This window comes from Cherax quadricarinatus, unplaced genomic scaffold (genome assembly GCF_038502225.1).
Source record: "Cherax quadricarinatus isolate ZL_2023a unplaced genomic scaffold, ASM3850222v1 Contig1402, whole genome shotgun sequence".
In the NCBI taxonomy this organism is placed as follows: Eukaryota; Metazoa; Arthropoda; class Malacostraca; order Decapoda; family Parastacidae; genus Cherax; species Cherax quadricarinatus.
This window is the reverse complement of record NW_027196428.1, coordinates 2197-27919: the sequence shown is the minus strand read 5'-3', so window position 1 is coordinate 27919 and position 25723 is coordinate 2197. Positions and strand designations below refer to the sequence as shown.

At 45.6% G+C, this 25723-nt stretch overlaps 1 protein-coding gene across 1 annotated transcript in view; it reads right to left on the bottom strand.

Moving 5' to 3' along the window:
• LOC128688244 (serine/threonine-protein phosphatase 6 regulatory ankyrin repeat subunit B) overlaps nt 1–20349 on the bottom strand; it is a gene marked incomplete at its 5' end in the record, with an annotated part of 72367 nt that extends 52018 nt beyond the window's left edge. The window contains 1 exon segment of the mRNA XM_070080983.1: nt 20043–20349. Coding sequence (XP_069937084.1) covers nt 20043–20349 — 307 coding nt within the window.
• Between the last annotated feature and the right edge of the window lie 5374 nt (nt 20350–25723).

Here is a 25723-nt window from a genome sequence, read left to right as displayed (position 1 = left end):
ACCCAAGGAAGCTTACTTAACCCACCCCTACTCAAGGAAGGTTACTTAACCCATCCCTACCCAAGGAAGGTTACTTAACCCACCCCTACCCAAGGAAGCTTACTTAACCCACCCCTACCCAAGGAAGCTTACTTAACCCACCCCTACCCAAGGAAGCTTACTTAACCCAATATGACTCAGTTTTTAGCAAGCCGCTAACCAGACTGAGAGTCGAAGATCAAAATTAATTTTTTATGAGAGAGCCACAAAATTTAGTTAACACAAGCCTATCCGATGTTATCCTGACGCCAAATGACTTCGAACAGGCGATAAATGACATGCCCATGCACTCTGCCCCAGGGCCAGACTCATGGAACTCTGTGTTCATCAAGAACTGCAAGAAGCCCCTATCACGAGCCTTTTCCATCCTATGGAGAGGGAGCATGGACACGGGGGTCGTCCCTCAGTTACTAAAAACAACAGGCATAGCCCCACTCCACAAAGGGGGCAGTAAAGCAATAGCAAAGAACTACAGACCAATAGCACTAACATCCCATATCATAAAAATCTTTGAAAGGGTCCTAAGAAGCAAGATCACCACCCATCTAGAAACCCATCAGTTACACAACCCAGGGCAACATGGGTTTAGAACAGGTCGCTCCTGTCTGTCTCAACTATTGGATCACTACGACAAGGTCCTAAATGCACTAGAAGACAAAAAGAATGCAGATGTAATATATACAGACTTTGCAAAAGCCTTCGACAAGTGTGACCATGGCGTAATAGCGCACAAAATGCGTGCTAAAGGAATAACAGGAAAAGTCGGTCGATGGATCTATAATTTCCTCACTAACAGAACACAGAGAGTAGTCGTCAACAGAGTAAAGTCCGAGGCAGCTACGGTGAAAAGCTCTGTTCCACAAGGCACAGTACTAGCTCCCATCTTGTTCCTCATCCTCATATCCGACATAGACAAGGATGTCAGCCACAGCACCGTGTCTTCCTTTGCAGATGACACCCGAATCTGCATGACAGTGTCTTCCATTGTAGACACTGCAAGGCTCCAGGCGGACATCAACCAAATCTTTCAGTGGGCTGCGGAAAACAATATGAAGTTCAACGATGAGAAATTTCAATTACTCAGATATGGTAAACATGAGGAAATTAAATCTTCATCAGAGTACAAAACAAATTCTGGCCACAAAATAGAGCGAAACACCAACGTCAAAGACCTGGGAGTGATTATGTCGGAGGATCTCACCTTAACCCACCCCTACCCAACACATAAGGGGGATTACCAACAGACCCCTGGCAGTTACTGGCACTGGACAAGCACCTAAAGTCAGTTCCTGATCAGCCGGGCTGTGGCTCGTACGTTGGTTTGCGTGCAGCCAGGAAGGTTACTTAACCCACCCCTACCCAAGGAAGGTTACTTAACCCACCCCTACCCAAGGAAGGTTACTTAACCCACCCCTACCCAAGGAAGGTTACTTAACCCACCCCTACCCCAGGAAGGTTACTTAACCCACCCCTACCCAAGGAAGGTTACTTAACCCACCCCTACCCAAGGAAGGTTACTTAACCCACCCCTACCCAAGGAAGGTTACTTAACCCACCCCTACCCAAGGAAGGTTACTTAACCCACCCCTACCCGAGGAAGGTTACTTAACCCAACCCTACTTTAAGGAAGGTTACTTAACCCACCCCTACCCAAGGAAGGTTACTTAACCCACCCCTACCCAAGGAAGGTTACTTAACCCACCCCTACCCAAGGAAGGTTACTTAACCCACCCCTACCCAAGTTACTTAACCCACCCCTACCCAAGGAAGCCTACTTACTTAACCCACCCCTAAAGGAAGGTACTTAAGGAAGGTTACTTAACCCATCCCTACCCAAGGAAGGTTACTTAACCCACCCCTACCCAAGGAAGCTTACTTAACCCACCCCTACCCAAGGAAGCTTACTTAACCCACCCCTACCCAAGGAAGGTTACTTAACCCACCCCTACCCAAGGAAGGTTACTTAACCCACCCCTACCCAAGGAAGCTTACTTAACCCACCCCTACCCAAGGAAGCTTACTTAACCCACCCCTACCCAAGGAAGCTTACTTAACCCACCCCTACCCAAGGAAGCTTACTTAACCCACCCCTACCCAAGGAAGCTTACTTAACCCACCCCTACCCAAGGAAGCTTACTTAACCCACCCCTACCCAAGGAAGGTTACTTAACCCACCCCTACCCAAGGAAGGTTACTTAACCCACCCCTACCCAAGGAAGGTTACTTAACCCACCCCTACCCAAGGAAGGTTACTTAACCCACCCCTACCCAAGGAAGGTTACTTAACCCACCCCTACCCAAGGAAGGTTACTTAACCCACCCCTACCCAAGGAAGGTTACTTAACCCACCCCTACCCAAGGAAGGTTACTTAACCCACCCCTACCCAAGGAAGGTTACTTAACCCACCCCTACCCAAGGAAGGTTACTTAACCCACCCCTACCCAAGGAAGGTTACTTAACCCACCCCTACCCAAGGAAGGTTACTTAACCCACCCCTACCCAAGGAAGCTTACTTAACCCACCCCTACCCAAGGAAGCTTACTTAACCCACCCCTACCCAAGGAAGCTTACCCAACCCTTTAACCCAACCCTACCCAAGGAAGCTTATTTAACCCACCCCTACCCAAGGAAGCTTACTTAACCCACCCCTACCCAAGGAAGCTTACTTAACCCACCCCTACCCAAGGAAGCTTACTTAACCCACCCCTACCCAAGGAAGGTTACTTAACCCACCCCTACCCAAGGAAGCTTACTTAACCCACCCCTACCCAAGGAAGCTTACTTAACCCACCCCTACCCAAGGAAGGTCACTTAACCCACACCTACCCAAGGAAGGTTACTTAACCCACCCCTACCCAAGGAAGGTTACTTAACCCACCCCTACCCAAGGAAGGTTACTTAACCCACCCCTACCCAAAGAAGGTTACTTAACCCACCCCTACCCAAGGAAGGTTACTTAACCCACCCCTACCCAAGGAAGGTTACTTAACCCACCCCTACCCAAGGAAGCTTACTTAACCCACCCAAGGAAGCTTACTTAACCCAAGGGAGCTTATTTAACCCACCCCTACCCAAGGAAGCTTACTTAACCCACCCCTACCCAAGGAAGCTTACTTAACCCACCCCTACCCAAGGAAGCTACTTAACCCAACCCAAGGAAGCTTACTTAACCCACCCCTACCCAAGGAAGGTACTTAACCCACCCCTACCCAAGGAAGGTTACTTAACCCACCCCTACCCAAGGAAGGTTACTTAACCCACCCCTACCCAAGGAAGGTTACTTAACCCACCCCTACCCAAAGAAGGTTACTTAACCCACCCCTACCCAAGGAAGGTTACTTAACCCACCCCTACCCAAGGAAGGTTACTTAACCCACCCCTACCCAAGGAAGGTTACTTAACCCACCCCTACCCAAGGAAGGTTACTTAACCCACCCCTACCCAAGGAAGGTTACTTAACCCACCCCTACCCAAGGAAGCTTACTTAACCCACCCCTACCCAAGGAAGCTTACTTAACCCACCACTACCCAAGGAAGGTTACTTAACCCACCCCTACCCAAGGAAGCTTACTTAACCCACCCCTACCCAAGGAAGCTTACTTAACCCACCCCTACCCAAGGAAGCTTACTTAACCCACCCCTACCCAAGGAAGCTTACTTAACCCACCCCTACCCAAGGAAGCTTACTTAACCCACCCCTACCCAAGGAAGCTTACTTAACCCACCCCTACCCAAGGAAGCTTACTTAACCCACCCCTACCCAAGGAAGGAAGGTTACTTAACCCACCCCTACCCAAGGAAGGTTACTTAACCCACCCCTACCCAAGGAAGGTTACTTAACCCACCCCTACCCAAGGAAGGTTACTTAACCCACCCCTACCCAAGGAAGGTTACTTAACCCACCCCTACCCAAGGAAGGTTACTTAACCCACCCCTACCCAAGGAAGGGAAGGTTACTTAACCCACCCCTACCCAAGGAAGGTTACTTAACCCACCCCTACCCAAGGAAGACTTAACCCACCCCTACCCAAGGAAGCTTACTTAACCCACCCCTACCCAAGGAAGGTTACTTAACCCACCCCTACCCAAGGAAGCTTACTTAACCCACCCCTACCCAAGGAAGCTTACTTATCCCACCCCTACCCAAGGAAGCTTAACCCACCCCTACCCAAGGAAGCTTACTTAACCCACCCCTACCCAAGGAAGGTTACTTAACCCACCCCTACCCAAGGGAGCTTATTTAACCCACCCCTACCCAAGGAAGGTTACTTAACCCACCCCTACCCAAGGAAGCTTACTTAACCCACCCCTACCCAAGGAAGCTTACTTAACCCACCCCTACCCAAGGAAGCTTACTTAACCCACCCCTACCCAAGGAAGGTTACTTAACCCACCCCTACCCAAGGAAGGTTACTTAACCCACCCCTACCCAAGGAAGGTTACTTAACCCACCCCTACCCAAAGAAGGTTACTTAACCCACCCCTACTCAAGGAAGGTTACTTAACCCACCCCTACCCAAGGAAGGTTACTTAACCCACCCCTACCCAAGGAAGGTTACTTAACCCACCCCTACCCAAGGAAGGTTACTTAACCCACCCCTACCCAAGGAAGCTTACTTAACCCACCCCTACCCAAGGAAGCTTACTTAACCCACCCCTACCCAAGGAAGCTTACTTAACCCACCCCTACCCAAGGAAGGTTACTTAACCCACCCCTACCCAAGGAAGCTTACTTAACCCACCCCTACCCAAGGAAGCTTACTTAACCCACCCCTACCCAAGGAAGCTTACTTAACCCACCCCTACCCAAGGAAGCTTACTTAACCCACCCCTACCCAAGGAAGCTTACTTAACCCACCCCTACCCAAGGAAGCTTACTTAACCCACCCCTACCCAAGGAAGGTTACTTAACCCACCCCTACCCAAGGAAGCTTACTTAACCCACCCCTACCCAAGGAAGCTTACTTAACCCACCCCTACCCAAGGAAGGTTACTTAACCCACCCCTACCCAAGGAAGGTTACTTAACCCACCCCTACCCAAGGAAGGTTACTTAACCCACCCCTACCCAAGGAAGCTTACTTAACCCACCCCTACCCAAGGAAGGTTACTTAACCCACCCCTACCCAAGGAAGGTTACTTAACCCACCCCTACCCAAGGAAGCTTACTTAACCCACCCCTACCCAAAAAAGGGTACTTAACCCACCCCTACCCAAGGAAGCTTACTTAACCCACCCCTACCCAAGGAAGGTTACTTAACCCACCCCTACCCAAGGAAGCTTACTTAACCCACCCCTACCCAAGGAAGCTTACTTAACCCACCCCTACCCAAGGAAGCTTACTTAACCCACCCCTACCCAAGGAAGCTTACTTAACCCACCCCTACCCAAGGAAGCTTACTTAACCCACCCCTACCCAAGGAAGCTTACTTAACCCACCCCTACCCAAGGAAGCTTACTTAACCCACCCCTACCCAAGGAAGCTTACTTAACCCACCCCTACCCAAAAAAGGGTACTTAACCCACCCCTACCCAAGAAAGGTTACTTAACCCACCCCTACTCAGGAAGGTTACTTAATGTTGGTGAGGGGCTCTTGATCTAGGGAATTGGATCTGTGCTCCAGTTCCCTGAATTAAACCAGAATACCTTCCACATCCCCCCCACAGCCGCTGTATAATCCTACGAGTTTAGCGCTTCCCTCTTGATTATAATAATATATCTTAACTCAGGAGTCTCCGAACTTGACACTACGAGCGCCACTTCTTAACTCAGGAGTCTCCGAACTTGACACTACGAGCGCCACTTCTTAACTCAGGAGTCTCCGAACTTGACACTACGAGCGCCACATCTTAACTCAGGAGTCTCCGAACTTGACACTACGAGCGCCACTTCTTAGAACTTGACACTACGAGCGCCACATCTTAACTCAGGAGTCTCCGAACTTGACACTACGAGCGCCACATCTTAACTCAGGAGTCTCCGAACTTGACACTACGAGCGCCACATCTTAACTCAGGAGTCTCCGAACTTGACACTACGAGCGCCACATCTTAACTCAGGAGTCTCCGAACTTGACACTACGAGCGCCACTTCTTAACTCAGGAGTCTCCGAACTTGACACTACGAGCGCCACATCTTAACTCAGGAGTCTCCGAACTTGACACTACGAGCGCCACATCTTAACTCAGGAGTCTCCGAACTTGACACTACGAGCGCCACATCTTAACTCAGGAGTCTCCGAACTTGACACTACGAGCGCCACATCTTAACTCAGGAGTCTCCGAACTTGACACTACGAGCGCCACATCTTAACTCAGGAGTCTCCGAACTTGACACTACGAGCGCCACTTCTTAACTCAGGAGTCTCCGAACTTGACACTACGAGCGCCACATCTTAACTCAGGAGTCTCCGAACTTGACACTACGAACTTGACACATTCTCAATGCCCAAAACAAAATCAGTCTTTTAAACGAATATAAAATTAAGGTAGTAGGTTGGTAGACAGCAACCACCCAGGGAAGTACTACCGTCCTGCCAGATGACTGTGAAACAGAAACCTGTAACTGTTGTACATGATGGTAGGATTGCTGGTGTCTCTTTCTGTCTCATAACCACGCTAGATAACAGGGATATCTTGCTACTCCAACTTACACTTTGGTCACTCTTCACAGACACGCACATGCATATATATATACATACATATAGGTTTTTCTCCTTTTTCTAAATAGCTCTTGTTCTTTATTTCTTCTATTGTCCTTGGGGAAGTGGAAAAGAATCTTTCCTTCGTAAGCCATGCGTGTCGTATGAGGCGACTAAAATGCCGGGAGCAATGGGCTAGTAACCCCTTCTCGTGTAGACATTTACTAAAAAAGAGAAGAAAAACTTTATAAAACTGGGATGCTTGAATGTGCGTGGATGTAGTGCAGATGACAAGAAACAGATGATTGCTGATGTTATGAATGAAAAGAAGTTGGATGTCCTGGCCCTAAGCGAAACAAAGCTGAAGGGGGTAGGGGAGTTTCGGTGGGGGGAACTAAATGGGATTAAATCTGGAGTATCTGAGAGAGTTAGAGCAATGGAAGGGGTAGCAGTAATGTTGAATGATCAGTTATGGAAGGAGAAAAGAGAATATGAATGTGTAAATGCGAAAATTATGTGGATTAAAGTAAAGGTTGGATGCGAGAAGTGGGTCATAATAAGCGTGTATGCACCTGGAGAAGAGAGGAATGCAGAGGAGAGAGAGAGATTTTGGGAGATGTTAAGTGAATGTATAGGAGCCTTTGAACCAAGTGAGAGAGTAATTGTGGTAGGGGACCCGAATGCTAAAGTAGGAGAAACTTTTAGAGAGGGTGTGGTAGGTAAGTTTGGGGTGCCAGGTGTAAATGATAATGGGAGCCCTTTGATTGAACTTTGTATAGAAAGGGGTTTAGTTATAGGTAATACATATTTTAAGAAAAAGAGGATAAATAAGTATACAAGATATGATGTAGGGCGAAATGACAGTAGTTTGTTGGATTATGTATTGGTAGATAAAAGACTGTTGAGTAGACTTCAGGATGTACATGTTTATAGAGGGGCCACAGATATATCAGATCACTTTCTAGTTGTAGCTACACTGAGAGTAAAAGGTAGATGGCATACAAGGAGAATAGAAGCATCAGGGAAGAGAGAGGTGAAGGTTTATAAACTAAAAGAGGAGGCAGTTAGGGAAAGATATAAACAGCTATTAGAGGATAGATGGGCTAATGAGAGCATAGACAATGGGGTCGAAGAGGTATGGGGTAGGTTTAAAAATGTAGTGTTAGAGTGTTCAGCAGAAGTTTGTGGTTACAGGAAAGTGGGTGCGGGAGGGAAGAGGAGCAATTGGTGGAATGATGATGTAAAGAGAGTAGTAAGGGAGAAAAAGTTAGCATATGAGAAGTTTTTACAAAGTAGAAGTGATGCAAGGAGGGAAGAGTATATGGAGAAAAAGAGAGAGGTTAAGAGAGTGGTGAAGCAATGTAAAAAGAGAGCAAATGAGAGAGTGGGTGAGATGTTATCAAAAAATTTTGTTGAAAATAAGAAAAAGTTTTGGAGTGAGATTAACAAGTTAAGTTAAGGAAGCCTAGAGAACAAATGGATTTGTCAGTTAAAAATAGGAGAGGAGAGTTATTAAATGGAGAGTTAGAGGTACTGGGAAGATGAAGGGAATATTTTGAGGAATTGTTAAATGTTGATGAAGATAGGGAATCTGTGATTTCGTGTACAGGGCAAGGAGGAATAACATCTTGTAGGAGTGAGGAAGAGACAGTTGTGAGTGTGGGGGAAGTTTGTGTGGCAGTAGGTAAAATGAAAAGGGGTAAGGCATTCGGGATTGATGGGATAAAGATAGAAATGTTAAAAGCTGGTGGGGATATAGTTTTGGAGTGGTTGGTGCAATTATTTAATAAATGTATGGAAGAGGGTAAGGTACCTAGGGATTGGCAGAGAGCATGCATAGTTTCTTTGTATAAAGGCAAAGGGGACAAAAGAGAGTGCAAAAATTATAGGGGATTAAGTCTGTTGAGAATACCTGGTAAAGTGTATGGTAGAGTTATTATTGAAAGAATTAAAAATAAGACTGAGAATAGGATAGCAGATGAACAAGGAGGCTTTAGGAAAGGTAGGGGGTGTGTGGACCAGGTGTTTACAGTGAAACATAAGAGGTCTTTGTGGCATTTATGGATTTGGAAAAGGCGTATGACAGGGTGGATAGGGGGGCAATGTGGCAGATGTTGCAGGTGTATGGTGTAGGAGGTAGGTTACTGAAAGCAGTGAAGAGTTTTTACGAGGATAGTGAGGCTCAAGTTAGAGTACATAGGAAAGAGGGAAATTATTTCCCAGTAAAAGTAGGCCTTAGACAAGGATGTGTGATGTCACCGTGGTTGTTTAATATATTTATAGATGGGGTTGTAAGAGAAGTAAATGCGAGGGTCTTGACAAGAGGCGTGAAGTTAAAAGATAAAGAATCACACATAAAGTGGGAGTTGTCACAGTTGCTCTTTGCTGATGACACTGTGCTCTTGGGAGATTCTGAAGAGAAGTTGCAGAGATTGGTGGATGAATTTGGTAGGGTGTGCAAAAGAAGAAAATTAAAAGTGAATACAGGAAAGAGTAAGGTTATGAGGATAACAAAAATATTAGGTGATGATAGATTGGATATCAGATTGGAGGGAGAGAGTATGGAGGAGGTGAATGTATTCAGATATTTGGGAGTGGACGTGTCAGCGGATGAGTCTATGAAGGATGAGGTGAATCATAGAATTGATGAGGGGAAAAGGGTGAGTGGTGCACTTAGGAGTCTGTGGAGACAAAGAACTTTGTCCTTGGAGGCAAAGAGGGGAATGTATGAGAGTATAGTTTTACCAACGCTCTTATATGGGTGTGAAGCATGGGTGATGAATGTTGCAGCGAGGAGAAGGCTGGAGGCAGTGGAGATGTCATGTCTGAGGGCAATGTGTGGTGTGAATATAATGCAGAGAATTCGTAGTTTGGAAGTTAGGAGGAGGTGCGGGATTACCAAAACTGTTGTCCAGAGGGCTGAGGAAGGGTTGTTGAGGTGGTTCGGACATGTAGAGAGAATGGAGCGAAACAGAATGACTTCAAGAGTGTATCAGTCTGTAGTGGAAGGAAGGCGGGGTAGGGGTCGGCCTAGGAAAGGTTGGAGGGAGGGGGTAAAGGAGGTTTTGTGTGCGAGGGGCTTGGACTTCCAGCAGGCGTGCGTGAGCGTGTTTGATAGGAGTGAATGGAGACGAATGGTTTTTAATACTTGACGTGCTGTTGGAGTGTGAGCAAAGTAACATTTATGAAGGGGTTCAGGGAAACCGGCAGGCCGGACTTGAGTCCTGGAGATGGGAAGTACAGTGCCTGCACTCTGAAGGAGGGGTGTTAATGTTGCAGTTTAAAAACTGTAGTGTAAAGCACCCTTCTGGCAAGACAGTGATGGAGTGAATGATGGTGAAAGTTTTTCTTTTTCGGGCCACCCTGCCTTGGTGGGAATCGGCCAGTGTGATAAAAAAAATAAATAAAAATAAATTTCAATGAATGAATAAGCTTTGGATCACATGCTGTGATTCAGAACAAAAGAGAAATGTGATAATTAGGAAGAAATAATACCATGATTACACAGAGAAATAATATATAATGATATAAACGAGCAAAAATGTCCAATATATTCCAGTAGTGAGAGTATAATGTACTGGACAGAAGATAAGACAAGCTGACACAAGATTAACTTAGAAAGATGTGACTGCTTCTGGCTTCCATTTCTATTTTGAATCAAATTAACAAAGATAATTTGGACACTGGATATAAGCACTTGTTTAGATGGATGAGTTTCAGCTGTCTGTGTTTCAGCTGTCTGTGTTTCAGCTGTCTGTGTTTCAGCTGTTTGTGTTTCAGCTGTCTGTGTTTCAGCTGTCTGTGTTTCAGCTGTCTGTGTTTCAGCTGTCTGTGTTTCAGCTGTCTGTGTTTCAGCTGTCTGTGTTTCAGCTGTCTGTGTTTCAGCTGTCTGTGTTTCAGCTGTCTGTTTCAGCTGTCTGTGTTTCAGCTGTCTGTGTTTCAGCTGTCTGTGTTTCAGCTGTCTGTGTTTCAGCTGTCTGTGTTTCAGCTGTCTGTGTTTCAGCTGTCTGTGTTTCAGCTGTCTGTGTTTGTCTGTGTTTCAGCTGTCTGTGTTTCAGCTGTCTGTGTTTCAGCTGTCTGTGTTTCAGCTGTCTGTGTTTCAGCTGTCTGTGTTTCAGTCTGTGTTTCATGTGTTTCAGCTGTCTGTGTTTCAGCTGTCTGTGTTTCAGCTGTCTGTGTTTCAGCTGTCTGTGTTTCTGTGTTTCAGCTGTCTGTGTTTCAGCTGTCTGTGTTTCAGCTGTCTGTGTTTCAGCTGTCTGTGTTTCAGCTGTCTGTGTTTCAGCTGTCTGTGTTTCAGCTGTCTGTGTTTCAGCTGTCTGTGTTTCAGCTGTCTGTGTTTCAGCTGTCTGTGTTTCAGCTGTCTGTGTTTCAGCTGTCTGTGTTTCAGCTGTCTGTGTTTCAGCTGTCTGTGTTTCAGCTGTCTGTGTTTCAGCTGTCTGTGTTTCAGCTGTCTGTGTTTCAGCTGTCTGTGTTTCAGCTGTCTGTGTTTCAGCTGTCTGTGTTTCAGCTGTCTGTGTTTCAGCTGTCTGTGTTTCAGCTGTCTGTGTTTCAGCTGTCTGTGTTTCAGCTGTCTGTGTTTCAGCTGTCTGTGTTTCAGCTGTCTGTGTTTCAGCTGTCTGTGTTTCAGCTGTCTGTGTTTCAGCTGTCTGTGTCTGCCATATTAAGGATTTCCATCTGTTATATTTCATCCTGGAGAATATTCTCTCACTGTTATATTCTTGTTAGAGCAGAGCACCATTAAGAACACCAATACTCTAGAGCAGAGCACCATTAAGAACACCAATACTCTAGAGCAGAGCACCATTAAGAACACCAATACTCTAGAGCAGAGCACCATTAAGAACAACAATACTCTAGAGCAGAGCACCATTAAGAACACCAATACTCTAGAGCAGAGCACCATTAAGAACAACAATACTCTAGAGCAGAGCACCATTAAGAACAACAATACTCTAGAGCAGAGCACCATTAAGAACAACAATACTCTAGAGCAGAGCACCATTAAGAACACCAATACTCTAGAGCAGAGCACCATTAAGAACACCAATACTCTAGAGCAGAGCACCATTAAGAACAACAATACTCTAGAGCAGAGCACCATTAAGAACACCAATACTCTAGAGCAGAGCACCATTAAGAACAACAATACTCTAGAGCAGAGCACCATTAAGAACAACAATACTCTAGAGCAGAGCACCATTAAGAACAACAATACTCTAGAGCAGAGCACCATTAAGAACACCAATACTCTAGAGCAGAGCACCATTAAGAACAATACTCTAGAGCAGAGCACCATTAAGAACACCAATACTCTAGAGCAGAGCACCATTAAGAACACCAATACTCTAGAGCAGAGCACCATTAAGAACACCAATACTCTAGAGCAGAGCACCATTAAGAACACCAATACTCTAGAGCAGAGCACCATTAAGAACAACAATACTCTAGAGCAGAGCACCATTAAGAACACCAATACTCTAGAGCAGAGCACCATTAAGAACAACAATACTCTAGAGCAGAGCACCATTAAGAACAACAATACTCTAGAGCAGAGCACCATTAAGAACAACAATACTCTAGAGCAGAGCACCATTAAGAACACCAATACTCTAGAGCAGAGCACCATTAAGAACAATACTCTAGAGCAGAGCACCATTAAGAACACCAATACTCTAGAGCAGAGCACCATTAAGAACACCAATACTCTAGAGCAGAGCACCATTAAGAACACCAATACTCTAGAGCAGAGCACCATTAAGAACACCAATACTCTAGAGCAGAGCACCATTAAGAACACCAATACTCTAGAGCAGAGCACCATTAAGAACACCAATACTCTAGAGCAGAGCACCATTAAGAACACCAATACTCTAGAGCAGAGCACCATTAAGAACACCAATACTCTAGAGCAGAGCACCATTAAGAACACCAATACTCTAGAGCAGAGCACCATTAAGAACACCAATACTCTAGAGCAGAGCACCATTAAGAACACCAATACTCTAGAGCAGAGCACCATTAAGAACACCAATACTCTAGAGCAGAGCACCATTAAGAACACCAATACTCTAGAGCAGAGCACCATTAAGAACACCAATACTCTAGAGCAGAGCACCATTAAGAACAACAATACTCTAGAGCAGAGCACCATTAAGAACAACAATACTCTAGAGCAGAGCACCATTAAGAACACCAATACTCTAGAGCAGAGCACCATTAAGAACACCAATACTCTAGAGCAGAGCACCATTAAGAACACCAATACTCTAGAGCAGAGCACCATTAAGAACACCAATACTCTAGAGCAGAGCACCATTAAGAACAACAATACTCTAGAGCAGAGCACCATTAAGAACAACAATACTCTAGAGCAGAGCACCATTAAGAACACCAATACTCTAGAGCAGAGCACCATTAAGAACACCAATACTCTAGAGCAGAGCACCATTAAGAACAATACTCTAGAGCAGAGCACCATTAAGAACAACAATACTCTAGAGCAGAGCACCATTAAGAACACCAATACTCTAGAGCAGAGCACCATTAAGAACACCAATACTCTAGAGCAGAGCACCATTAAGAACACCAATACTCTAGAGCAGAGCACCATTAAGAACACCAATACTCTAGAGCAGAGCACCATTAAGAACAACAATACTCTAGAGCAGAGCACCATTAAGAACACCAATAATCTAGAGCAGAGCACCATTAAGAACACCAATACTCTAGAGCAGAGCACCATTAAGAACACCAATACTCTAGAGCAGAGCACCATTAAGAACACCAATACTCTAGAGCAGAGCACCATTAAGAACAACAATACTCTAGAGCAGAGCACCATTAAGAACACCAATACTCTAGAGCAGAGCACCATTAAGAACACCAATACTCTAGAGCAGAGCACCATTAAGAACACCAATACTCTAGAGCAGAGCACCATTAAGAACACCAATACTCTAGAGCAGAGCACCATTAAGAACACCAATACTCTAGAGCAGAGCACCATTAAGAACACCAATACTCTAGAGCAGAGCACCATTAAGAACACCAATACTCTAGAGCAGAGCACCATTAAGAACACCAATACTCTAGAGCAGAGCACCATTAAGAACACCAATACTCTAGAGCAGAGCACCATTAAGAACACCAATACTCTAGAGCAGAGCACCATTAAGAACACCAATACTCTAGAGCAGAGCACCATTAAGAACACCAATACTCTACATAATGCTGAAGAACACTTAAAGTGTCTTGAGTTCATGATCAGGTACGTTACGTACCTTCATGACCAGGTACGGTACGTACCTTTATGACCTGGTAGGTTACGTACCTTCATGACCAGGTAGGCTAGATACCTTTATGACCAGGTAGGTTACGTACCTTTATGACCAGGTAGGTTAGGTACCTTCATGACCAGGTACGTTACGTACCTTTATGACCAGGTACGTTATGTACCTTTATGACCAGGTAGGTTAGGTACCTTCATGACCAGGTACGTTACGTACCTTCATGACCAGGTAGGCTAGATACCTTTATGACCAGGTAGGTTACGTACCTTCATGACCAGGTACGTTACGTACCTTCATGACCAGGTAGGTTACGTACCTTTATGACCAGGTAGGTTAGGTACCTTCATGACCAGGTACGTTACGTACCTTTATGACCAGGTACGTTATGTACCTTTATGACCAGGTAGGTTAGGTACCTTCATGACCAGGTACGTTACGTACCTTCATGACCAGGTAGGTTACGTACCTTTATGACCTGGTAGGTTACGTACCTTCATGACCAGGTAGGCTAGATACCTTTATGACCAGGTAGGTTACGTACCTTCATGACCAGGTAGGTTAGGTTCCTTCATGACCAGGTAGGTTACGTACCTTCATGACCAGGTAGGTTATGTACCTTCATGACCAGGTAGGTTACGTACCTTTATGACCAGGTAAGTTACGTACCTTTATGACCAGGTACGTTACGTACCTTCATGGCCAGGTACGTTACGTACCTTCATGACCAGGTAGGTTACGTACCTTTATGACCAGGTAGGTTAAGTACCTTGATGACAGGTAGGTTACGTACCTTTATGACCAGGTAGGTTACGTACCTTCATGACCAGGTAGGTTACGTACCTTCATGACCAGGTAGGTTACGTACCTTTATGACCAGGTACGTTACGTACCTTTATGACCAGGTAGGTTACGTACCTTCATGACCAGGTAGGTTACGTACCTTTATGACCAGGTAGGTTAAGTACCTTGATGACAGGTAGGTTATGTACCTTTATGACCAGGTAGGTTACGTACCTTCATGACCAGGTAGGTTACGTACCTTCATGACCAGGTAGGTTACGTACCTTTATGACCAGGTACATTACGTACCTTTATGACCAGGTAGGTTACGTACCTTCATGACCAGGTAGGTTACGTACCTTTATGACCAGGTAGGTTACGTACCTTTATGACCAGGTAGGTTAAGTACCTTCATGACCAGGTAGGTTACGTACCTTCATGACCAGGTAGGTTACGTACTTTCATGACCAGGTAGGTTACGTACCTTCATGACCAGGTAGGTTACGTACTTTCATGACCAGGTACGTTACGTACCTTCATGACCAGGTAGGTTACGTACCTTTATGACCAGGTAGGTTACGTACCTTCATGACCAGGTAGGTTACGTACCTTCATGACCAGGTAGGTTACGTACCTTTATGACCAGGTACGTTACGTACCTTTATGACCAGGTAGGTTACGTACCTTCATGACCAGGTAGGTTACGTACCTTTATGACCAGGTACGTTACGTACCTTTATGACCAGGTAGGTTACGTACCTTTATGACCAGGTACGTTACGTACCTTCATGACCAGGTACGTTACGTACCTTCATGACCAGGTAGGTTACGTACCTTCATGACCAGGTACTTTACGTACCTTCATACAGTGGAACTTAAACCTGGCATCAGCATTTGTTTTTACCTCGCTGTTCACTATATATTCTCTTGACATAGATCAAAGGAAATACTAATATATTTCACGGAAGGTTGAGTTGGGCTCCTCCTAACGTAGTACATCAACAATATTTTTCCTATATTTAGCGATAGTTTGTTATATATGGGTATTTTTTTCTGTGGGACTCCAGATTTTATGATAGTACATTGACTGTCTGCCAAGACCAACAGTAAACATTGACTGTCTGCCAAGATCAACAGTAAACATTGACTGTCTGCCAAGATCAACAGTAAACATTGACTGTCTGCCAAGATCAACAGTAAACATTGACTGTCTGCCAAGATCAACAGTAAACATTGACTGTCTGCCAAGATCAACAGTAAACATTGACTGTCTGCCAAGATCAACAGTAAACATTGACTGACAAGATCAACAGTAAGCATTGACTGTCTGACAAGATCAGTAAACATTGACTGTCTGACAAGATCAACACTAAACATTGGCTGTCTGTCAAGATCAACAGTAAACATTGACTGTCTGACAAGATCAACAGTAAACATTGACTGTCTGACAAGTTCAACACTAAACATTGGCTGTCTGTCAAGATCAACAGTAAACATTGACTGTCTGACAAGATCAACAGTAAACATTGACTGTCTGCCAAGATCAACAGTAAACATTGACTGTCTGACAAGATCAACAGTAAACATTGGCTGTCTGTGAAGATCAACAGTAAACATTGACTGTCTGACAAGATCAACAGTAAGCATTGACTGTCTGACAAGATCAACAGTAAACATTGACTGTCTGACAAGATCAACAGTAAACATTGACTGTCTGACAAGATCAACAGTAAACATTGACTGTCTGACAAGATCAACAGTAAACATTGACTGTCTGCCAAGATCAACAGTAAACATTGACTGTCTGACAAGATCAACAGTAAACATTGACTGTCTGCCAAGATCAACAGTAAACATTGACTGTCTGACAAGATCAACAGTAAACATTGACTGTCTGACAAGATCAACAGTAAACATTGACTGTCTGACAAGATCAACAGTAAACATTGACTGTCTGCCAAGATCAACAGTAAACATTGACTGTCTGCCAAGATCAACAGTAAACATTGACTGTCTGCCAAGATCAACAGTAAACATTGACTGTCTGCCGAGATCAACAGTAAACATTGACTGTCTGCCAAGATCAACAGTAAACATTGACTGTCTGCCAAGATCAACAGTAAACATTGACTGTCTGACAAGATCAACAGTAAACATTGACTGTCTGACAAGATCAACAGTAAACATTGACTGTCTGACAAGATCAACAGTAAACATTGACTGTCTAACAAGATCAACAGTAAACATTGACTGTCTAACAAGATCAACAGTAAACATTGACTGTCTAACAAGATCAACAGTAAACATTTACTGTCTAACAAGATCAACAGTAAACATTGACTGTCTAACAAGATCAACAGTAAACATTGACTGTCTGACAAGATCAACAGTAAACATTGACTGTCTGTCAAGATCAACAGTAAACATTGACTGTCTAACAAGATCAACAGTAAACATTGACTGTCTGACAAGATCAACAGTAAACATTGACTGTCTGTCAAGATCAACAGTAAACATTGACTGTCTGTCAAGATCAACAGTAAACATTGACTGCCAAATTCAAATTCAAATTCAAAGTTTATTCTCTATAAGGATTACAATGCTGAGTTTACAGAATTTGGTTATTGTGTGGTTTACATGTAGTAAAATAATAATTACAGAGTGTACCACTAGAACACCTAGCATGGCTAGGCATTTCGGGCAAACTTAGATTAAATCTTAAGTTTAAAATATTACAAAATTATGAGGTAAGTTGGTATTATGGCTAAGTGACTAAATACTAGTTTGTGAGTTTAGCAATGTGAATGCTTTTGTTTTGGCACAGTACATAGTTTCAGTATTGGAGTATCACAGGCCATCTTATGAACACTAAACATTGACTGTCTGACAAGATCAACACTAAACATTGACTGTCTGTCAAGATCAACAGTAAACATTGACTGACAAGATCAACAGTAAACATTGACTGTCTCACAAGATCAACACTAAACTTTGACTGTCTGTCAAGATCAACAGTAAACATTGACTGTCTCACAAGATCAACAGTAAACATTGACTGTCTGCCAAGATCAACAGTAAACATTGACTGTCTGATAAACCATATCCCCGGCCGGGATTGAACCCACGGTCAGAGAGTCTCAAAACTCCAGCCCGTCGCGTTAGCCACTAGACCAGCTAGCCACAATAAGATTCATCCAACTAGGTATACTTCTGCACCATAGGAAGGTTAGCACAGGCGCCACTGTGACCACAAATGCAAGTTTTTACAGACGAATCTCCAGCTAGCGTGGCCGTGACGAACTCTAGCTCAAGTCCCTTCACTGCCGTCAACATGACTCAAGAAATCGTAATGACACGATTGCAAACAAACCATACCCCCGGCCGCGGTCATAGAGTCTCAAAACTCCAGCCCGTCGCGTTAGTCATGTTGACGGCAGTGAAGGGACTTGAGCTAGAGTTCATCACGGCCACGCTAGCTGGAGATTCGTCTGTAAAAACTTGCATTTGTGGTCACAGTGGTGCCTGTGCTAACCTTCCTATGGTGTAGAAATATACCTAGTTGGATGAATATTATTGTGGCTAGCTGGTCTAGTGGCTAACGCGACGGGCTGGAGTTTTGAGACTCTATGACCGCGGGTTCAATCCCGGCCGGGGGTATGGTTTGTTTGCAATCGTGTCATTACGATTTCTTGAGTCACATTGACTGTCTGACAAAATCAACAGTAAATATTGACTGTCTAACAAGATCAACAGTAAACATTGACTGTCTACCAAGATCAACAGTAAACATTGACTGTCTGCCAAGATCAACAGTAAACATTGACTGTCTACCAAGATCAACAGTAAACATTAACTGTCTGACAAGATCAACAGTAAACAGGTAATATCTTAAACAGGAAGAAAATCAGTGAGAAAAAATATATTGAAACTCCAAAAGTTTTACAAATTTTTCACATAATGGAATAATATAATAACACAAGGAAAAACTTATATAGCTGAGGTATTACCTTGCATGTGACCTCAGTCAGCAGGGTCATACGTGAGGTTATATGTGAGGTCATAGGTGAGGCCACATAGGTGACTTCCACAGGAAACGGAGTTGAACACCTCATAAATGTCCAAGGAAAAAAGACTGTGCTTCGTGCCAGGGTTAAACAAGTGTTGAAGAATTCTTTGTAACAAGATGCCATGATGCTGCAGTGTCTGACACATGATGCTGCAGTGTCTGACACATGATGCTGCAGTGTCTGACACATGATGCTGCAGTGTCTGACACATGATGCTGCAGTGTCTGACACATGATGCTGCAGTGTCTGACACATGATGCTGCAGTGTCTGACACATGATGCTGCAGTGTCTGACACATGATGCTGCAGTGTCTGACACATGATGCTGCAGTGTCTGACACATGTGATGAATGGTCTTTTAAAACCGACAAGTTGAAGATTGAGACACTTATACAACATATGGGAACCTTTATTGAAGAAATGTTTCGTCACACAGTGACTTCATCAGTACTCTCCTTTTACTTTTCCGCTTTGTATTGGACTGATGTATTGGACTGACGTATTGGACTGATGTATTTGACTGATGTATGTGACTGATGTATTGAGCATATGTATTGGACTTATGTGTTGGACTGATGATAAAGATTCCCATATGTTGCATAAGTGTCGCAATCTTCAACTTGCCGGTTTTCAAAATCATTCATGACATGTGTCAGACACTGCAGCATCATGTGTCAGACGCTGTAGCATCATGTGTCAGACACTGCAGCATCATGTGTCAGACACTGCAGCATCATGTGTCAGACACTGCAGCATCATGTGTCAGACACTGCAGCATCATGTGTCAGACACTGCAGCATCATGTGTCAGACACTGCAGCATCATGTGTCAGACACTGCAGCATCATGTGTCAGACACTGCAGCATCATGGGACCTTGATACAAAGAATTCTTCAACACTTGTTCAACCTTGGGACGATGACCTACTTAAACTAGTGGATGGTACCACTGTGATCCCACTTGTCCTCCTGCTACCACTCACCTGACTGCAGTATATAAGCCACCTCTCTGGCCCTGTGCTGTACTTCCTACAAGATTGATGGACTGAACACATCGATTCCAGGTTGAGGGACTGATTACCTGTAACTCCTCCTCACCTTACACCTTTCTGCTTTATATTGGGCTGATGAAGCCACTGTATGGCGAAACATTTCTTCAATAAAGACACCTATATGTTCAATTCTTCATTACCTATGGTTAAAACATACAAAATAAGCCATAACTCACCATGCTGGTCCGCTGCATCAACATCTGCTTTAGCATTAATTAAAACACCAACAACATCATCCAGTCCAAAATGTACAGCTATCTGTAGCGGCGTGTAGGAGAATGTTCCTTTACTGTCTACGTGAAGACCAGCGTTGAGAAGGCAGGGCACCAGGTGGGCATGGCCCTTGAAGGCAGCCAGGGACATTAGTGATCCACCTGGCATGTCTGGGTCATCCTTAGCGAGAACAGTGTTAATATTACCACCAGAGATAATGGCAGTGTTGACACCATGTTCGTCACCGTCTCGCACCGCACACACCAGACCCTGAGTATATAAACACACTCTTGTTAACATACCAATCAAACTCTCAATATTACAGAACAGTGTACATTATTATTATTATTATTATTATTATTATTATTATTATTATTATTATTATTATTATTATTATTATTATTATTATTATTATTATTAATGGTAAGAGAAAGTATTATAGCACAAGTGTTACCCAGGCAGCGGGTTACCCTCAACAACCACAAGTGTCACCCAGGCAGCGGGTTACCCTCAACAACCACAATTGTCACCCAGGCAGCGGGTTACCCTCAACAACCACAAGTGTCACCCAGGCAGCGGGTTACCCTCAACAACCACAAGTGTCACCCAGGCAGGGGGTTACCCTCAACAACCACAAGTGTCACCCAGGCAGCGGGTTACCCTCAGCAACCACAAGTGTCACCCAGGCAGCGGGTTACCCTCAACAACCACAAGTGTCACCCAGGCAGCGGGTTACCCTCAGCAACCACAAGTGTCACCCAGGCAGGGGGTTACCCTCAACAACCACAAGTGTCACCCAGGCAGCGGGTTACCCTCAACAACCACAAGTGTCACCCAGGCAGCGGGTTACCCTCAACACCCACAAGTGTCACCCAGGCAGGGGGTTACCCTCAACAACCACAAGTGTCACCCAGGCAGCGGGTTACCCTCAGCAACCACAAGTGTCACCCAGGCAGCGGGTTACCCTCAGCAACCACAAGTGTCACCCAGGCAGGGGGTTACCCTCAACAACCACAAGTGTCACCCAGGCAGCGGGTTACCCTCAACAACCACAAGTGTCACCCAGGCAGCGGGTTACCCTCAACACCCACAAGTGTCACCCAGGCAGCGGGTTACCCTCAACATCCACAATTGTCACCCAGGCAGGGGGTTACCCTCAACAACCACAAGTGTCACCCAGGCAGGGGGCTACCCTCAACAACCACAAGTGTCACCCAGGCAGCGGGTTACCCTCAACAACCACAAGTGTCACCCAGGCAGGGGGTTACCCTCAACAACCACAAGTGTCACCCAGGCAGGGGGTTACCCTCAACAACCACAAGTGTCACCCAGGCAGGGGGTTACCCTCAACAACCACAAGTGTCACCCAGGCAGCGGGTTACCCTCAACAACCACAAGTGTCACCCAGGCAGGGGGTTACCCTCAACAACCACAAGTGTCACCCAGGCAGCGGGTTACCCTCAACAACCACAAGTGTCACCCAGGCAGCGGGTTACCCTCAACACCCACAAGTGTCACCCAGGCAGGGGGTTACCCTCAACAACCACAAGTGTCACCCAGGCAGGGGGTTACCCTCAACAACCACAAGTGTCACCATGGAAGCGGGTTACCCTCAACAACCACAAGTGTCACCATGGAAGCGGGTTACCCTCAACAACCACAAGTGTCACCCAGGCAGGGGGTTACCCTCAACAACCACAAGTGTCACCCAGGCAGGGGGTTACCCTCAACAACCACAAGTGTCACCATGGAAGCGGGTTACCCTCAACAACCACAAGTGTCACCATGGAAGCGGGTTACCCTCAACAACCACAAGTGTCACCCAGGCAGCGGGTTACCCTCAACAACCACAAGTGTCACCCAGGCAGCGGATTACCCTCAACACCCACAAGTGTCACCCAGGCAGCGGGTTACCCTCAACAACCACAAGTGTCACCCAGGCAGCGGGTTACCCTCAACAACCACAATTGTCACCCAGGCAGCGGGTTACCCTCAACAACCACAAGTGTCACCATGGAAGTGGGTTACCCTCAACACCCACAAGTGTCACCATGGAAGCAGGTTACCCTCAACAACCACAAGTGTCACCATGGAAGCGGCTTACCCTCAACAACCACAAGTGTCACCATGGAAGCGGGTTACCCTCAACAACCACAAGTGTCACCCAGGCAGCGGGTTACCCTCAACAACCACAAGTGTCACCCAGGCAGCGGATTACCCTCAACACCCACAAGTGTCACCCAGGCAGCGGGTTACCCTCAACAACCACAAGTGTCACCATGGAAGTGGGTTACCCTCAACACCCACAAGTGTCACCATGGAAGCGGGTTACCCTCAACAACCACAAGTGTCACCATGGAAGCGGGTTACCCTCAACACCCACAAGTGTCACCATGGAAGCAGGTTATCCTCAACAACCACAAGTGTCACCATGGAAGCGGGTTACCCTCAACAACCACAAGTGTCACCATGGAAGCGGGTTACCCTCAACAACCACAAGTGTCACCCAGGCAGCGGGTTACCCTCAACAACCACAAGTGTCACCCAGGCAGCGGGTTACCCTCAACACCCACAAGTGTCACCCAGGCAGCGGGTTACCCTCAACACCCAAAGTGTCACCCAGGCAGCTGGTTACCCTCAACACCCACAAGTGTCACCCAGGCAGCGGGTTACCCTCAACACCCCCAAGTGTCACCCAGGCAGCGGGTTACCCTCAACAACCACAAGTGTCACCCAGGCAGCGGGTTACCCTCAACACCCAAAGTGTCACCCAGGCAGCGGGTTACCCTCAACAACCACAAGTGTCACCCAGGCAGCGGGTTACCCTCAACACCCAAAGTGTCACCCAGGCAGCGGGTTACCCTCAACAACCACAAGTGTCACCCAGGCAGTGGGTTACCCTCAACACCCACAAGTGTCACCCAGGCAGCGGGTTACCCTCAACAACCACAAGTGTCACCCAGGCAGCGGGTTACCCTCAACAACCACAAGTGTCACCCAGGCAGCGGGTTACCCTCAACAACCACAAGTGTCACCCAGGTAGCGGGTTACCCTCAACAACCACAAGTGTCACCCAGGCAGCGGGTTACCCTCAACAACCACAAGTGTCACCCAGGCAGCGGGTTACCCTCAACAACCACAAGTGTCACCCAGGCAGCGGGTTACCCTCAACAACCACAAGTGTCACCCAGGCAGCGGGTTACCCTCAACAACCACAAGTGTCACCCAGGCAGCGGGTTACTCTCAACAACCAGAGACAAAACATTTACCCGCCCCTTGTTATCCTGGTTACCAGACCCTTGTTATCCTGGTTACCAGCCCCTTGTTATCCTGGTTACCGGCCCCTTGTTATCCTAGTTACCAGCCCCTTGTTATCCTGGTTACCAGCCCCTTGTTATCCTGGTTACCAGCCCCATGTTATCCTGGTTACCAGCCCCTTGTTATCCTGGTTACCAGCCCCTTCTTATCCTAGTTACCAGCCCCTTGTTATCCTGGTTACCAGCCCCTTCTTATCCTGGTTACCAGCTCCTTGTTACCCTTGTTACTAGCTCCTTGTTACCCTGGTTACCAACCCCTTGTTACCCTGGTTACCAGCTCCTTGTTATCCTGGTTACTAGCTCCTTGTTACCCTGGTTACCAACCCCTTGTTACCCTGGTTACCAGCTTTTTGTTACCCTGCTTACCACACCTTACGATGGTTACCAGCTTCTTGTTACCCTGGTTACCACTCCTTACGATGGTTACCAGCTTCTTGTTACCCTGGTTACCAGTTCCTTGTTACCCTGGTTACCACTCCTTACGATGGTTACCAGCCACTTGTTACCCTGGTTACCAGCTCCTTGTTTCCCTGGTTACCAGCTCTTTGTTACCCTGGTTACCAGCTTCTTGTTTCCCTGGTTACCAGCTTCTTGTTACCCTGGTTACCAGCTCCTTGTTACCCTGGTTACCAGCTCCTTGTTACCCTAGTTACCAACTCCTTGGTTCCCTGGTTACCAGCTCTTTGTTACCCTGGTTTCCAGCTTCGTGTTACGCTGGTTACCAGCTTCTTGTTACCCTGGTCACAACCCCTTTTTACCCTGGTTACCAGCCCCTTGTTACCCTGGTTACCAGCTTCTTGTTACCCTGGTCACAACCCCTTGTTACCCTGGTTACCAGCCACTTGTTACCCTGGTTACCAGCTCCTTGTTTCCCTGCTTACCAGCTCTTTTTTACCCTGGTTACCAACTTCTTGTTACCCTGGTTACCAGCTTCTTGTTACCCTGGTTACCAGCTCTTTGTTACCCTGGTTACCAGCTCCTTGTTACCCTGGTTACCATCTCTTTGTTACCCTGGTTACCAGCTTCTTGTTACCCTGGTTACCAGCTTCTTGTTACCATGGTTACCAGCTTTTTGTTACCCTGGTTACCAGCTTCTTGTTACCCTGGTTACCAGCTCCTTGTTACCCTGGTTACCATCTCTTTGTTACCCTGGTTACCAGCTTCTTGTTACCCTGGTTACCAGCTTCTTGTTACCCTGGTTACCAGCTTCTTGTTACCCTGGTTACCAGCTTCTTGTTACCCTGGTTACCAGCTCTTTGTTACCCTGGTTACCATCTCTTTGTTACCCTGGTTACCAGCTTCTTGTTACCCTGGTTACCAGCTTCTTGTTACCCTGGTTACCAGCTTCTTGTTACCCTGGTCACAATCCCTTGTTATCCTGGTTACCAGCCCCTTGTTACCCTGGTTACCAACTACCTTCCAGTGGGTCAGGAAGGGTGTAGTTCAGAATCAGGCTTTTAGTCACCCTACACCTCACCAGAAGTTACCAACAATTTTGCACGCCCTTGCAAGGACACAACTCAGAGAAGCCGATGGAGAAACTCTGCAATAAAATAACAATAAGTAAACGAGAATAAGTGCTACAGACTCTGATCTGGCAAGGGAATTAAGGAATTATTGTATAATGGTTCCTGAGGAAGAATTCTGTTGTTGGTATCAGTGTTGTGTTTCAGCTCTTAAAAACACCTGTGTATGTACATATATCTGTATCTTTTGACTAGCTGAGAATGAATTCAGAAACCGTCTAGAACTATTGTGTACATATTTAACTAATTACAGAGACATGGTAATAAGGTTACTGATATGTACATAGTGTTTATGATGTGAGAAGATGTTTTGTGAAGATGGAATGATTTATTCCATATTAGAATCCATAAGTGATTATTAATGTTATTAATAAAACAAAGAGAAACAAGGTAGATTACTTTCTTTCTAGGAGTCAGACCAGTCAATATTGACACTTAGATGTGATAATACTGGTAGTATCTTACAACACTGGTAGTATCTCACACCACTGGTAGTATCTCACAACACTGGTAGTATCTCACACCACTGGTAGTATCTCACAACACTGGTAGTATCTCACACCACTGGTAGTATCTCACAACACTGGTAGTATCTCACACCACTGGCAGCATTTCACAACATTGGTAGTATCTCACACCACTGGCAGAATCTCACACCACTGGTAGAAACAACACAACACTGGTAGTATCACACAACACTGGTAGTATCACACAACACTGGTAGTATCACACAACACTGGTAGTATCACACAACACTGGTAGTATCACACAACACTGGTAGTATCACACAACACTGGTAGT